This window comes from Polyergus mexicanus, unplaced genomic scaffold (genome assembly GCF_030449975.1).
Source record: "Polyergus mexicanus isolate NDT 795.1 unplaced genomic scaffold, iyPolMexi1.0 SCAF_1, whole genome shotgun sequence".
NCBI lineage: Eukaryota > Metazoa > Arthropoda > Insecta > Hymenoptera > Formicidae > Polyergus > Polyergus mexicanus.
Window position 1 is genome coordinate 9798687 of NW_027223321.1, and position 16045 is coordinate 9814731.

Genomic DNA, 16045 nt, shown 5'->3' on the forward strand with positions numbered 1-16045 from the left:
TTGAAGAAAGAAATGCATAACCAATGTATGTAATTCTAAAAATTGTTCTTATCAAAATTAAATTAATTTTTGGTACTGATAATAAATATGACTTGCTAATCTCTGTTAATTGCTATGCGTAAGCAAAGATTATCTTATCATTTCGCTTTAATAAACATTATTAGTAGCAGTATTTAAAACAGACTCTTTTGATGAAAGGTGAATATAGGCGTCTGGTAAATCGTCTGCAGCCACCTCTCTTCTCTTCTTGCCATTCAGATCTCCCGAATTTGAATTTATTTACTGGATCTCTTTTTTATGAAGACTCATTAAAAATTCAATGTATCCAAAAATAGTATATGAGACGTACAATAGCGAATAGAAAATGCTCGCTAACAATAAGCGATGTGAAATCAGAAACTTTCAAAAGTGTGTAAAATACCGTGAGACAGAGACATAAAGTGTCGGAATAAAAAAAAAGGGGGGGAGGGAGATATTTGAAATACTTTTTTATAGACAGAATAAAAATATGATAAAATTGTTTACACATCTCTTATGCAATAAATTGAAATAAGTCACTCCTATATATTATTTATGTATATGTATGTACATAAATTAGATATATTGTATTTTTACATATTTTAATATTTACTTTTCGGAACACATAGATGTTATGTTTCCTTTCCCTCTTTTTTCCCTTAAATAATAAAGTAATTTCTAAATTAGGATGTATAATATTGCAAGCTTCAACTTAGAAGTGATACAAAACTTCCTTCGGATTGCTACATTATGTAATTTCTATTCTCTTATGTCAACACACGTGAGTTTTTCTAGACTTTTTTACTAGCAACGTCAATGTTATCACGCGGCAGTTTACATATCGATACGTGTAATCTACGCTAGTTCTTTTTCCATGTTTCTAGAACGTAACAAAGTTGTATGTATACGATCTTGGGGAAAAAAAAAAAAAAAAAAAATGTACACAAATAGGGAAATATTTAGAATAGAAAAATATATTATACAATATATTTTGAACGGTACTGATCACAGAGTTTCTAAACCTTTCATAAATATTCTGCGACTTCGATCTGGCATTTATCCCGCAGTACGCGTTACAAAAGCACGTGTTAAGCGTAAAATAAACAAATGTAACGCCAGCACGTACTCGCAATTCTCCTCTCTATTCAGTGCTAAATATGAATATTATAGCCCGTCCAAGATAACAAACGCCGAATTTGTATATCATTATACCAAACAAAGCATAACGTGTCAGAAGAGAGCAGGCGTTGTTTTAGGCGTTAAACGCGGAGCCCGTGAAAACGTTCTTGGAAGATTTCGGTGTTTATTATCCGTTCTCTTCCATAACTTTAATGAAGAATTACACGCGATAAGATAAGCCGAGTACGTGTGTTTCCGATATTAAAATAGAGAATCGTTTATCATTTCGCTCGAGCCTACGAAGCGGGTCGAAAAACTACTATCGCGGGGAGAATTTTAACCGCACGCGGGAACCTCCGTCTCTTTCGAACCCGCTGCCGCGATCGTCGTAATTGTCGAACCGCTTATCGCGAGCGCCAAATGTATCGCGAACGTTCCCCCCCCCCCCCCCCGATCACTCTCTCTCTCTCGGTCCAAGGATCGAAAATGTGACACGCACGCGGGAATATTCCTCGCAGAAATTTCCGCGTCTCACCGCTCTCGTCCAATCACGATGTTCGCGGGGAGAACGCGTCTCCCGCTCTTTCGCGCGATCCAACGAGAAAGAGACGACGTAATACGAGGAGCGAGACGGAAAGACGAGATAGAAAAAGATGGAGCGTACGGAGACGAGAAGCAAAAAAAAAAAAAAAAACGGGAGGGAAGGACGGGAAAGATTTTTCTCTTACCTGCGACTCGTGGCCGTGTCCAGCATGGTAATCCAGTCCTGCGCGATTGGTCGATGCCGGGCTATCTCAACATCACCGAAGAGAAGATTCCTCGAACGATCGAATCGCGAGGTGAGTCGAAGAACTTTCCACTGGGACGGATGCTGCTTCACACTGTTCCCCGGCTTCGCGAGGTGGATACGATATATATCCCGGCGAAAAATCGCACGATGAGACTTTATACGAGAATGACTCTGATACCGCGCGCGGCGGTAAAACGGAGAGAGCGACGACCGTAGGAGACGGAAAACGAGATCACTCCACTAACGATAAATAAGTTGTTACAGTCTTAGGGCGAATGCGCATTCGAGATCGAGAACGCGGAAGGACGCCCGTAGCGCGACGCACCACTACGCGTAGAGAGAGAGAGAGAGAGAGAGACAGGAGAAGCGCGCGCGCGCATCCGCTTCTCTCCTTTTCCGCTTTCCGGGACTTTCGAAACTCTGCGAGTGAGACAGAGAGGCACTTATTAGGCGAGCGATATCGCGATGGGAGCGACACAAAGGGCGAATAAGTCGATCGCGTAAACGTCGATCACAGGCGAGTGAGAGAAGAAGATACTAACCGTCGCTATCTTCTCCGCGTACTCAACTTCAAGCGCGCGATCTCGCAAACGCGACGATTGCTCGTATTAGATCGCCACTCTCGCGCATACGACCGTACGTGAGCAAGGCCCGCAACAAACTGAGCGAACGCACGGGCACGGCACGCACGGTCCCGGTGGGGCCTAGTGTCGGCACTTGCTGCGCAGAGGGCGCCACCGCGGCGCGCAGATCGGTCGAGATCGCCGAACGGCGCGGCGTGTGCGCGTCTTCGAAAAATCAACTGTCTCGTTCGTGCGTGATCGATGGCGATCGTTTCCTTCGACGCGATGATCATCACGGACGCGGATCTCTGCCTTTTCGATTTCCTGGATCTCGACGGAGGAGAAGGTAAAAGAATTAAATATTTAGAATTATATCAAATGAGAGGAGAATGAGAGAGACTCGTTTACGCTATTATGAGTTATTTCGAGCGAAACTGAGATAGGAAAGAACTGACTTCTTATTTATAAAGCAACTGACGGAAATACTTTCGATATTATATAATCGCGCAGATACCGGTGCGGTATGCCACAGATAATCTTTCTTGTATAATCTCTTATTAAAACATAGAATTTTTCTCCAAAAGATACAAAATTTGTCTTGTTTACTTGCAATTATTACATCTTACTTGCAATTACATTTTGCGAGTAGAGAATGAATATATGCGCGTGAGATTTAACGAGAACATAGTTACTTATTGGAAAATACGCGAACTAAATTGCTAGTGAAATTGTATCGATATTAAATATCGTACATCATGGTAACATAAAGGGAGTAAAAAATGATGTATAAAAATACCTAGCCATATCGTGATGTTCCTAGATTTAGCCCTGAAACGATAATATAAGATAATCGTTAATTAATATTAATATGATTTAAAAGTGTAATTCTAGATAATTTCATAAAAAAATTAATTATGTGATATTAATCATTATTGGAAATATATCAAAATATGTATATCATATGTAAAAAACGTATCTCTCAAACACAGTTTTTCAATTAATTAATACAATCTTGCACTCTTATATATATGTATAGAAAGTCCTCGTAATATATTTAATAAAAACAATTTAATAAATTTATTTTAAAAAAATTTGATAAATATATTACGAGGACTTTCTATACACACACACATACACACACATATATATATATATATATATATACGTCCCAGTATTATCGCACCACCCATTAATAACAAATTCTTAAGATTATTTTAAAATGATTTTTCCTCAGTAAAAATATCGAGGCATCAATAATTTCCATGTTATAAGCGATTCAAAAAGAAGGGCTTTTTGCAAACGAAACTTTGTAGAAAATTAAAACTACATTCTTTACTTGATTTCAGATAGAATATACTTTAATAGAGAGAGCGAGAGAATTTTAATTTAAGGTTTAGTTAGAAAGATATATGATGGAAGAAAATTGAAAACAAAACATTTTGCAAAATATGATGACCTCTATTGACATTTTCGCTGAGGAAAGATTGTTTTCAAATGGTGTCAAGAAACTGTCATTAGCAAGAGGTAACTCTGGGACATTCTGTACATCCTATTCACTACACGTTTCGATGCTAAAGTGCAGAGTTTAATTTCACACGAGTCAATTAAATTTGCACGAAGAATCTTCGTGTAATCTACGCGTTCGTAGGAAGTTGCATGAATTCGAACACGTGGGATCGTATAACGAGCACTGTCTAAGGATTTGGTAACCTTCAGACACGCGGTATTAAATGTAAATGACGCTCAAGATTATTACTTTTTTAACGCGAATTTTTAACGCAGTCGATATAAGTTACTGTGTGCGCGGTAAATCAAGTAATTTCATAATCGCTGTGATTAGCATAATCGCTTTATATTTATCTATATTCGGATTTACATATAAATTAAACAAGCTACAGAATCTTATATTAAGAAAAAGGAATTTTATTAAAAATAAAATTTTTCTTTCCTATTTAAATATTAAAATTTATTATAAATATTAAAATTTATTGGTGTGAAGGCGAGAAAGCTTTATTTATGCTACAGTTATCTTTTCTTTCTCTCTCTATCATATATACCTATAGTAATAACTATACATTTTATCTATATACATTAATTATTTTCGTACGATGTATCGCAGTAATTTTGTTTCTTTATCTCTTTATATATATATATTTTATGTATCTGTTGCATTATTAAGTTGTATTTATCTCATATCGAAAGTCTAATATATTATATTAATGCACGCATGAAAATATATTACATTTCTTTTAAAGACTTAAATTAGCAAATTAAAGAGGAAGATAAGTATCGAATAATGCAATAAAAATTTGAAAATTTAAATATAGTGTGCGAGAAAAATTGCGATTTTTTACGATATATATATATATATATATATATATGTGTGTGTGTGTGTGTGTGTGTGTGTTTTGCGAATATAATATCACTCAATGGCGAACAATTTATATCATATGCGGCTTCTTATGACGACACGTGCGGTACATGAAGCATTTCATCACACGCTCTTGCGCTGTGCGGTCATATCGAGGATATTTTTAGAGACTTCTGCTTATCATTCGCAGCGCGGTTATCATCGTTTTTGCGCTTTTCAGTATTTTTTTTACACGTTTCACGAATTTTCTATCTGTATGCTGACTCCCGCCATCGTTTATCCACGCGTTCCAATTTCATGTATAAACAGAAAATGTTTAAAAAATGATTTCGTTGCTCGCAATATTATACCTCTATCTATCTTACATTATAATAGCATAGTAATTGTAATTGAAATAAATAAGTATCACATTGGCAGCAAGTATTATGAACAATCGCGTTAAAACAGCGACTTTTTATGCAGATTAGAGCGATAACAAAAGAAATAGAATATTTGCAGTATAAAACTACGAAACTTATTTTTCTACAACAATGTTTTAATAACGCGATGATATTTCTCGAAAACGTGGTCTAAATTTTTCTATAGAGCTGCTTTTCAGCTCTTTCGTTGCGTTCACCGCCATATGTATGAGCAAGAATATCTGCAAATCGTGTGACATATTCGGCGACGAGCACGTATGTTGCCAACGCTCATTTACACCCTAATTGTTTGCAAATCCATAGTCTGCTGTGAATGTAATCTTATTTACGAGTCGCAGTTAAGCAGCCTAACGCTATTTGCTCAATTCCGCCGAGAGCGTGAGACGCTTTGCTTTCCGGGCACGTACCGTAAGCACGATTGACAGTCGTAAGCACGACTTTACGGCTTTAATGACACGATGTTGTTATGTAGAAGAAGATTGTCGATGTTACATGAATCACATGATCATTCACCGAAATTGGGGATAAAGTTCACGTATCGTATAAAGTAATTCAAAATAGACCGACTAAAAAAAAAATGAAGGAAAAATCATTGTTCTTTCAAATCACTTTTATGTGAGCACAAACATTTAAATACAAGTATAACATCTCTCTCTAATTACACCCTCTAATCACAACCGCGCATTCTAATAACATTTTAACATTAAACACGAAAGAGCGGTTTAAGCAAAAATTTATGCAAATTCTTATTTTTACTCACTATATCCTGTTAAATCATAACAAACACGCCACGATTGCACGTGGCGATCGTAAAACGGCGTTGGTAAATAATGAGAAGCGATAATGAGAGTCACGTTTCAAAGAAAGTAGTCTCTTCGGTATGATAATTTTGGGAAATAGCATCATAGCGATTGAATTTATCATCCAATTTAAGGAACGTAAATTGACAGAAAAAGGAGATCGTTTGCTGTCTTTTCCTTCGAATATCGTCGGGTTTCGTGATACAAAAATGACGATTGTGCGGATAAGTAAGTAGTGGAAATATCAGACGGCTATATCGGGCGCGCTGAAAGCCTGTACAGCATTAATTCGAAGATCAATCTTCTGGAAACTTGTTGACTTTCATGGCCAGAAAACGATTCTTGCGCCTTCTTTTACATGCGTGACGCATATCCCGAAAAGGGCGGCCTTTAATCTACTCCGATTAATTTAGCTCGCTCCTTCATTTATATATCTTCTCGGTTCATTATCTCTGTATAAATTTTTCAACATCTGTATTGTCTTTTTTTTCCTTTCCCCTCTTTTTTTTTCTTCCTTACCTTAAGTATTTCGAGGGGACACTTTCCAACACAAAGGTAAACGCGCAAATGACATCGACCGATTCATAATTTATCAATATAGATTGCAGCATTGATTTTTTTTTTCCGTACAATGGCATTGGCTGTATTGCGACTATTAAAAATTAATAATCAATTTACTACGGTACCGTACGTACATTTAACCACAGTTAGCAACAGTGACGTAGATGGCAACGCGCAGAAACGCCGATTAGCTGCTATCTTATCTTTTTTTCTGTGAGTGTCAACATTCGGTGCTTGTTATATGTACGGTATATACTTGTACTCGTATCGAATATTTCTGCGCGGATCTCTTCTACGTCTCTCTCACTTTTTTACGCGACACTGTTAAAGATTTGGATTTTTCGCTCAACGCAGACAAAAATCAAGTGAATGAGATATAGAAATGCAGTATAAAATTTTACAAATATGTGTTAAATAGTGCGAAAATTACTTTTATTATTAATTTATGCAATCAAAATTATGTTATTTCTCAATAATAAAAATAATTAGATTTTTAGCGCGTTAAGAGTATAATTTATTATAAAGATATAGATATATGAAAATGATGTCGAAATAATTGAATACACAACGATACACAATTTTAAAAGTTATTTTATAATTCTAATTGAAGTCATCGCGTTTGCGAGACGAAGAGATTCAACGTGGAACGTGATTCGCCCGAAGAAGTCGAGCTTGCTCGCCGGCCAAGCGTATCATGCGGATGGAAATCAGGCTAAATGACAACGATGTCGGTCGTCGTGATCGAACGTCTCGAATCACGACGACGAGTTTATTTTGAGCCTAAGCGCGCATATCTTATGTAAAGTAACCGCATGTGCGTGGATAACAACTCGTTTTTGCCACAGGTGCGAGCGAGCGCGTTACATTGCGCGGAGATAGAATCGCGTCTCGCGTCGTCATCGCGACAGTTTCTGCGGGAGGAAATTTTCAAATCGCGATATATACGAGACGACAGACGAACACGATCGTCTCTTTTTCCAGATTTGTTCTAATAGACTTCTTGTAACGATTCGATCGACCGTAAATCTTCGATTTACTAACGAGCGTTCTCTCCGTTTCTCGCGGTAATAAAAACGTCGTCATTCCTGTATGATATTCCTTTTTTTTTTTTTCGTTCTTTTTATCATCGTATTGTTTCTACGACGGATGAAGATAATTCCGTGTCTATAAATAGGTACGGCCGGCAGAAGGAGAGTCTAATAAAAGCACGTTTTAGAGATCGTATCTCCAGTGTGAAGTCAAAATAACGCCAGCAACACGATTAACATTAATATATATCGCACAGCTCGGTCTATTAGTCACATACATCGTATACAGGGTATAACAGAGCGCCCGTATCAGCAGTTTTTTGAGAAAACAAGGCATTTTCGTGAAAAATGTATCATGCAAAAGAGCTCTAAGAGACGCATTATATAATAATATTAATATGACCTTGAATAGCACCGTCAGGGTCATATAAAAATTACTTTGAATTTTTTAAACGGAACCCCCTATTTTTCATTACATATTCTTGTAGCTTACCTCGAGAGCTTTCCAAAACACTATAATAAAGTATTTTTTTATTAAGTACTTTTTAAGTTAGTTTATATTTTAATCTGACATATTTTCATATGAAAAATAAAATATTTAATTTTCGATAATCTTACCGTAATACTTTTATGTACAGAATAATGAGACAAATCAATTAGCGCAAAAAAAAACAATAACAAATGATTGTTTAAAAAAATACATTATAAATAATTTTCTTAAAAACAATAATTTTTTTTTACCAATTGATTTGTCTCACAACAAGTGTTCATGCAAGCTTTTTCTCATTTAGAAATACACATAATTACTTATTAATATTATAACATAATTACCTCTATATTAATTCTCTATAAATGGTTGTTCTACAAAGACAAATCTAAAACGAATTGTTACATTTGACAATGTGGCGGATCGCTTGTTAGTGTTTTATGAAAAGACTAAAATTCTTAGCCAGATTATAAAATATTTCATTTTCAACTATGATTTAAGAATGCGGCCAGACTTTATAAAATGTCTAGACGTTTTATAAAACGACGAATTATGTAATATCTGGCTACGACATATATATAGTATATAGAGTAATATAATATACTACGAGGTTAGTAATATAATAAATCTACAATAAAAGGTTTTTTTATATACGTGCCATTTTATCAATGTCAGTAGTGTACAAGTTTCTTTGCTAAATTTTTAAGTGTAATGTTCAAACAGAGCGAGTTTTCAATACAACAGAATTAAATGTAAATATAATTAATTTTATATAATAATTACGTTCTACGAATTTTTATTTAGAACAATAAGAAAAATTAATACTTTAAAATTAGTGTCGTAAAATCAATTCTAAATTTTGCTGGATAAGCAACGTGATTTCTAATTTGTAATTTTATTCCAAATAATATATATTTAATATTTTGGTTCAAATATTGTTACACTTTGCTATATCTTGATAAACCACAGAGTTGTTCTGTTGACATTCTAATTTTCACACTGTAAATTAAAGTTTTATTACCGTATATCACGACATATATAGGAAACTTATCGCGCGCATGTGTGCGTGTGCGTGTTGCCTACTCGTATTTTCGTTTACGAGAGCGTACGCAGAGTTTTGCAACATTGCTAACGACGCTCAGTAACGTCGTTTTCAGAAGGTGAAGGGGGGGGGGGAAGATATACCATTTGAAAATTACGGCGCCGCTTGCAACCTGTACAAACAAACGGCTATTACGTACCGTTATACGATAATCGTGCTTGACGTCAAATATTAAATGATTTCGCTGCGTGAATCCGGGCTGTTTAAATTGTTCGGCTTGATTGAATGATGGCCACAGCTCTAAGTTGGCCGACAACCACTTCAAAGTAAATAAGACGGTACCCCAGACTGTATATAAGAATCGCCTCGTTATACAGGGTGTCCGCTTGTTGGAAGCGAGTCGCGCGACGGATATCGCCGAGTTGTCTAACATTTTATATATTGTACCAGGACTATTACTCTATTAGTTTGTTATGATTGATGTGTCAATATTGATTTACGATCTGTCTTCTCTCAACCAAGATTATCAATTATTCGATCCAGAGTGTATACTTCTCGACGTTTCGTATTTTCGAATTTATTATTATTAGTATTTCATCGTCTTGCCTCGATTAAATTACTTGTTAGACCGACGGACGATGATGTATCAAAATTGAATTGCATTTTTATTCGAAATATTGATTTTAATTCTTCCGATTAAGTTCGATCAAGTGCAAACGCCCGCGGACAGTAATTCGTGCAATAAATTTAGAAGTCGCTTTTATATTTGCACGACTCGTTCGCACGTAGGCAAAGGCGGGACATACCGTCGCCGCTTTTGCCGTCACGCGTTCTCGGGATGTAACCAAGTGTGCAAATTGAAGCAAAGACGCGCTTCTTATAGCATCTTTTATCGTCGATATTTTTAATTTTAGATTTCGCGATTAATTCTTCAAATTTAGCACAATACATTATTTTCACAAGGTTATATATAATCGGATCATATGAAAACTTTCATCGCTACACGTAGCTTGAATAATATTAGATTCAATGCATAGCGAAATATGATACTTTAATTGCTCTATTTATAACATAGTAAATAAATGGCTTTGCGTTATTACTTCGATACAAATTTATAATGTAAATACATAATTTTAATAGAATCTAAGTTACAAAATTGTGTCATTTTAATGCATTTATTATTGATACAATATTTTTATTACACTCGACGATTTTTTTAATAAGACATGCTTTAGTTTAGGTATTGTTCAAGTTAAAGATCGCTATTAAAAGTCAAATATCTAAGTGTGATATAGGAACAGATACAGTACGTTGCGCCTGGAAGACAATAACTTGATATACGCTCGTGTAAACGATGTGTCACAAAGATTTATCGGAAATGAAGCATGTGTTTGTGCGCGTTCAGTAATACTATAGAAAAATTTTATTAACGTATAAATAATCTGAAATCGCGTCTTGTTTTTTTCTTTTCTTTTTTTTCAGTATGACTATTGTCTTTCACGCGATTGCTGTTTTATTCGATGCGATTCGTCAACTTTGTCCGTTTTTTTTAAATGTCGAGTGACAGCCAGTTTCGCGCGAAAGATAAAAGGGGAATAGAAATATACACGCAATCGCGTCGACTCGCGCCAGTCGTGTTTAATTAATTTTCTCAGTAATAATAACGTAATGAATCTTTGTGTTATCGCTGCCGCGCTCTATCACGCTTCGCTCGCGTGTAACCGAGTTATGTTTGAAGCCATTGCATTTACATAAAACATCTACGTAAATTAAGTCGTGTATTGTAATATATAACAATGCATTTCTCGGAGCCACGTAACGGAAGTATTACTCTCCTTTGTGTTGCGTATATTTAATTCCACAAAATTTCTAAGATTAATTATCTAAAAATGAAGAAAAATATTATGCATAGTACTAAAATAAGTTATCCCATAATTTTCTATTATTAACGCGTTGTTATATAAGTCACCAATATAAAAATTGAAAGCCATATAGTATATGGATTTTGTAAAAATAAAATATTGGTATTTATCGGTTTTTATTTTCGATGAATATAATGCGTGGGGAAAATTTTTATTTTAACATTTTTTCAGACATAACTTAAAGAGAAACATTAAAAAATGCATAGCCTAAGAGAACAGATTTTTCTCTAAAAGTGAATATAGTATTTATTAAACAGAATAGTTATATTAATAAACGATGTTTTCAAAAATATTTAGAAATATTAATAATACATTTTTCCATCCCTGTTCTTTTCTTCTTCTCTTTTTGCTTTTGGGATAAATATATTCACGTGTAATATTGTATTTATAAGCATCAACTTTCCTTCTTTAATATTTGATAGAATATGAGAATATATGTATATAGTGCTTAAAGTAACATTGACTAGACATTTATTTAAGAAGCACGAGCCTTTTACGATTGTCTACGCTAACATAAGAAATATACTATTGTTATATATTGATGTATTGTTGATTCTGCTTTAGATATATATAATATATTGATACACATACGCGTATAAATTATCTTGTTTGTATCATACGCACAATTCTCTTTGAATGATACGTCATATATATGACGTAAGTAAGAAATTTTATTAGAAAATACTAACTGGCACAAAGTTATTGTTGACAATTGATCGATAAAAATAAATTTAACGAAATGTCGTTTGCAAGAGATTCTCGATTGTCAAATTGGCAGTATCAAGATATTTGTCTATACGCAATTAAATCTTTCTAAATATTGATTCTTTATCTCTCTTTCTCTCTCTATTAGTATGTTCGATTTTATTGGCGTCGATTACAAACTTAATCTTTTCAATCCAAACGACTATCTGGATAATAGATCAGGGGCGTTATTGCATCCCATCCATCGATTTCCTCGTTCGATTGCGCCGCTCGTTTCTGGGCGTTTAACACCGTCGTGCTATGCCGGGGGCTGCTTGGCGCGGATCTACAAGTGATCTGAAGTATCCCGGGTGTGCCGAAGCGAAAGCTCTTGGTTCCAGCTCGCAGAAGACACGACTCATTGCCGAAAATCAGGTTGGTTCGGAGCAAGGGCACGTTCTTAATATCCGACGGCAGTTCGTGTTCCACCAGTTTCGGTTGAATTTCCTGATCGCAAAGCTTTTCTACGCAGGGACAGGAGTTACTGGAGGATCTCCAACTCTCCATGCAGGACGATCGTAACGCGCACGAGACTTTTGTCTTGCAAGGACTGTTGTCGATTATCGATTCCAGTTGGCTATTCACCCTGGAGCTCTTATGATCGAGTTGATCCGAGCTCGCGAATCGTAAACGTTTCGGCGACTCGCTAGAGCATCTTGTAAAAGTGGATCTGACGAGAGACTTATTCTTCAAGGAACTTCGAGGAATTAAAGGATCGACCACGTTGATTTTCTTGCTATCGCCGTTTCGTTTGCTCGCTCTTGTTTTGCTACGCTTATTGCGTAAAATCAGATCCTCACCAATTAGCCAATACGTAAGACGCTCACCTTTGCCTTTTATTGAAATCACACCGCGCTCGACAAGAGTAAATCCTTCTAGTTCGTCCAGTAGTTGCTTCGTCTCGCTGCTGCAGTGAATTTTAAGGGCTACGAATTGTGAAAACATATATGATTTATATTGAGGAAACTCGCGACATGCAAATTACAGGTATTAATATTATAAAAATGTAATTTGAAATTATTCTCAATGATACTCACGCAACCCCGTAGATTCCATGCGCGATGCTGTGTTCACTGTATCGCCGAATAGGCAATATCGTGGCATTTTTGATCCAACAACACCAGCGCATACTGGGCCTGTGAAAATAATGATCATTGTATTATCAATATCACTGTGTGAAACGTCAGAAATTTTCTTACTTTTGTTAATTATCATTAGATTGTAATATAATTAGAATTATTTTATCATTATTTTTACTCGGATATCTTTTATCCTTACCGGAATGTATCCCTATCCGTAACTGTAACTTGTCAAGTGGCCTGTGCCGAATGGTAAACTGTTTAATGGCATCCAAAAGACATAATGACATGCTTGCTATTTCAGAAGCATGTTCAATTCTGTTTCTTATCGGCAGGCCACTTACCTGTGTGAAGAGACAAAACGCATGTAACATAAATGACGGAATTTGACAAATATTATATTTGCGATTTACTTATATATGATTGCATATAGAGTTCTAAATAATTATGTGAATATTTTTAATTTTGTAATATATAGTTACCACCATGTAAGCATCTCCGATTGTTTCGACTTTGTAAACATCATAATTTTCTATCGTTGAATCGAATGTTGTGTAGAGATCGTTCAAAAAGTTGACCACCTTTTTTACAAAAGGAAGATTGTACAATTATTTACGTGCTAATATAGAATCGCTCTTTCTCTTTTTCAGTATATAAGAAAGAATATTATAAATTGAATTTATATTGTTGCGCTTATAATATAACATGTTTATTATTACATAAAGTTCTCACTTGTAACGGTGTGCTTTCCGCAGACATGGACGTGAACCCGACAATGTCGCTAAAATATATTGTGACGCAATCGAAACTTTCAGCTTCCACTTTATGTCCTTTTTTTAATTGTTCGGCTACAGAACGTGGCAGCATTTCGTATAACAGTGCGTCTAAAAGAAAATATGATAATTATTATAATTATGTTTGTAATTCACTTATCTATTTTTATCTATAAGAAATAAAAAACAATATATATTATGTATAATATTTTATAATAATGAAATTGAATTTTGTTATTTTTTTTTAGATAACTGACCTGTTTTCTTTTTCTCTTCGGTCAATTGATCAGTGCGTTCATCAACCAATGCTTCAAGATTATTCGCATATTTTTCCATCATCGCCATCATATTGTCGAAGATATTCGCTTTCCTGCAAAAATGTGAGTCATGTTTATTATAATTCGATTGATCAAATCACAATCAGAATTTAATTCAAACTATAAGAAACATTTTATTCTGCGAATTATATCCATCAACACAAAACATTATTTCATATATAATATTATGAAGAAAGACTGACATGCCCTTTCTCAATGGTCTTAATTTGTTCCTTATCATCTTAAAATCCGGACGTAATTCTGGATTTTCCGCCCAACATTCCAGCAAACAGTCACGGACAAAATCGAACGTGTTCTCCAGTTGATCCAATGATGGTCTGATATTATTTCATACGCATTATTTCAGAAGCTTGCTCAAAAAATTGTCAATTAAAAAATATATTTTCCGATTAATAATTTACCTGAACGGCGTTCCCGAATCTCTGGCAATTATTTTTTTCAAAATTTCGGCTGCTGATAATTCCGTAATACCAAACGGTCCATGTCTCCCTTGTATTTCATATAATATTATACCAAACGAATAGACGTCACCTCTTTGAAAGTCCCGAATAGTAGGTTTTTCGAGGTAGCGAGTAGAGCGTAATAGTTCAGGTGCTTTGTATAACAATCCTATGAAAATTGCATAACAAGATATTAATTAATGTTATAATATGAAACTATATATCCTCGATCATAACAATGAACATTGATGGATTTGTTATATTTTTTCTGATGAAAACTAGAAGGTCACAAATGGCATGAAAAATATCTGACAGATATATGAAAACTTTGAAAATCCGAAAATAATAGTAAATATATAGTATATAAATTTTTCTCGCTGCGCTCTTTCTCTTTCTCTCCTTTACTGTGTTTTTTTTCTTTTTCGTTCTCACTCTTACCGTGATATTTTTTTATGACGTCAGAAGGATCGCATTCCGCATCTCGTTTGAATTCGTGGAGACCGAAATCCGCCAGCTTTACGACCCATCGCGAATCCACTAAACAGTTAGATGTACTCAAAGAACCATGATATTTTATGACCGACTCGTGAAGATAGATCATGCCCTAAAAGATAGCATTCAATTTATATCTCGGGAATGGTGATATCTTGACGCGTAATTGAACATAAAAAAAAAACTAAAATTGAATATAAAATTGAAATGTAAAAAGATAGTATCTTATTTATTATACTATATAGGAATGTTGCAAGCTATTGAATAATAAAGCATTATCTTGTAATTAACATATATTGCACGTATATTCCTAAATTTTTTATAATATGTAAAGAGTTTATAATAAATGATACAATTAATAAAGAGAGATAATTCCTTACAAAAAAAAGAAAAAAAAACAAAAATAAGAAATATAGAATAAATTATTTTGATTAATTACATAATATCCGAGAAAATTTTATTATTTATATATATATATATATATATTTCTATATTTGGCTGCACAATATCTTTTTAGAAAAGTCTTCTTAGAAAAAAATGATAGAACCAAAAATTGTAATTAAAATTTGACATCAAAATTAAATTGACAAAAGAGAAGTTTCTAAATATATCGATTATTGCAGAGTTATCAAAGTTTCGAACAACGTGCTCTTATTACGAAGTGCAAGAGTTTGCGAACTGGACACAATATAGACAAGTTTGGAAATTGCCTTTCTCACATCACGAACATGCTAGTAATCTGATATTGCGTGAAAAGAATTTTATATGACTTTTTTAACAATGGAAAAACGTATCGGACAAAGTTTAAAAATAAAAGTATGTAGAAAACAAAATTGAGATGAAAACTTACTCTAATAATGTCACCAACCAATGAAGCCACAAACATATTATCGAGTTTAATATTTTCGTTCTCCAGTATATCCTGTAAAAAAGTATTTCACTGCCGAACACTTCGTCGGAAATTTGATATTACGAAAATTAGCATAATGCGATAATATTTGAGAACATAATCGATAAGCATAACGATAATTACAGTACTCTGCGTTGATACCACTGCTT

The 16045-nt window shown here is 34.5% G+C and overlaps 2 protein-coding genes across 3 annotated transcripts in view; both read right to left on the reverse strand.

Annotated features, from left to right (window-relative positions):
- Positions 1-2573, reverse strand: part of LOC138934207 (receptor-type guanylate cyclase Gyc76C) — a 65235-nt gene extending 62662 nt beyond the window's left edge. The window contains exons 1-2 of one of the 2 annotated variants that reach the window (XM_070297704.1): positions 2470-2573; positions 1866-2347 (exon numbers count right to left, since the gene is read on the reverse strand). The gene's annotated coding sequence lies outside the window, so the exon portion shown is untranslated. Of the gene's footprint in view, positions 1-1865 lie in introns of both variants that reach the window. The other variant, XM_070297696.1, reaches the window with a different exon arrangement.
- Positions 2574-11137: 8564 nt separating this feature from the next.
- LOC138937614 (guanylate cyclase 32E) overlaps positions 11138-16045 on the reverse strand; it is a 22240-nt gene continuing 17332 nt past the window's right edge. The window contains exons 13-22 of the mRNA XM_070304038.1: positions 15837-15908; positions 14933-15098; positions 14456-14663; positions 14237-14371; positions 13974-14086; positions 13676-13827; positions 13426-13524; positions 13143-13287; positions 12902-13000; positions 11138-12790 (exon numbers count right to left, since the gene is read on the reverse strand). Of these exons, the coding sequence (XP_070160139.1) occupies positions 12015-12790; positions 12902-13000; positions 13143-13287; positions 13426-13524; positions 13676-13827; positions 13974-14086; positions 14237-14371; positions 14456-14663; positions 14933-15098; positions 15837-15908 (1965 nt within the window). The 3' untranslated portion in view covers positions 11138-12014. The remainder of the gene's footprint in view (positions 12791-12901; positions 13001-13142; positions 13288-13425; positions 13525-13675; positions 13828-13973; positions 14087-14236; positions 14372-14455; positions 14664-14932; positions 15099-15836; positions 15909-16045) is intronic.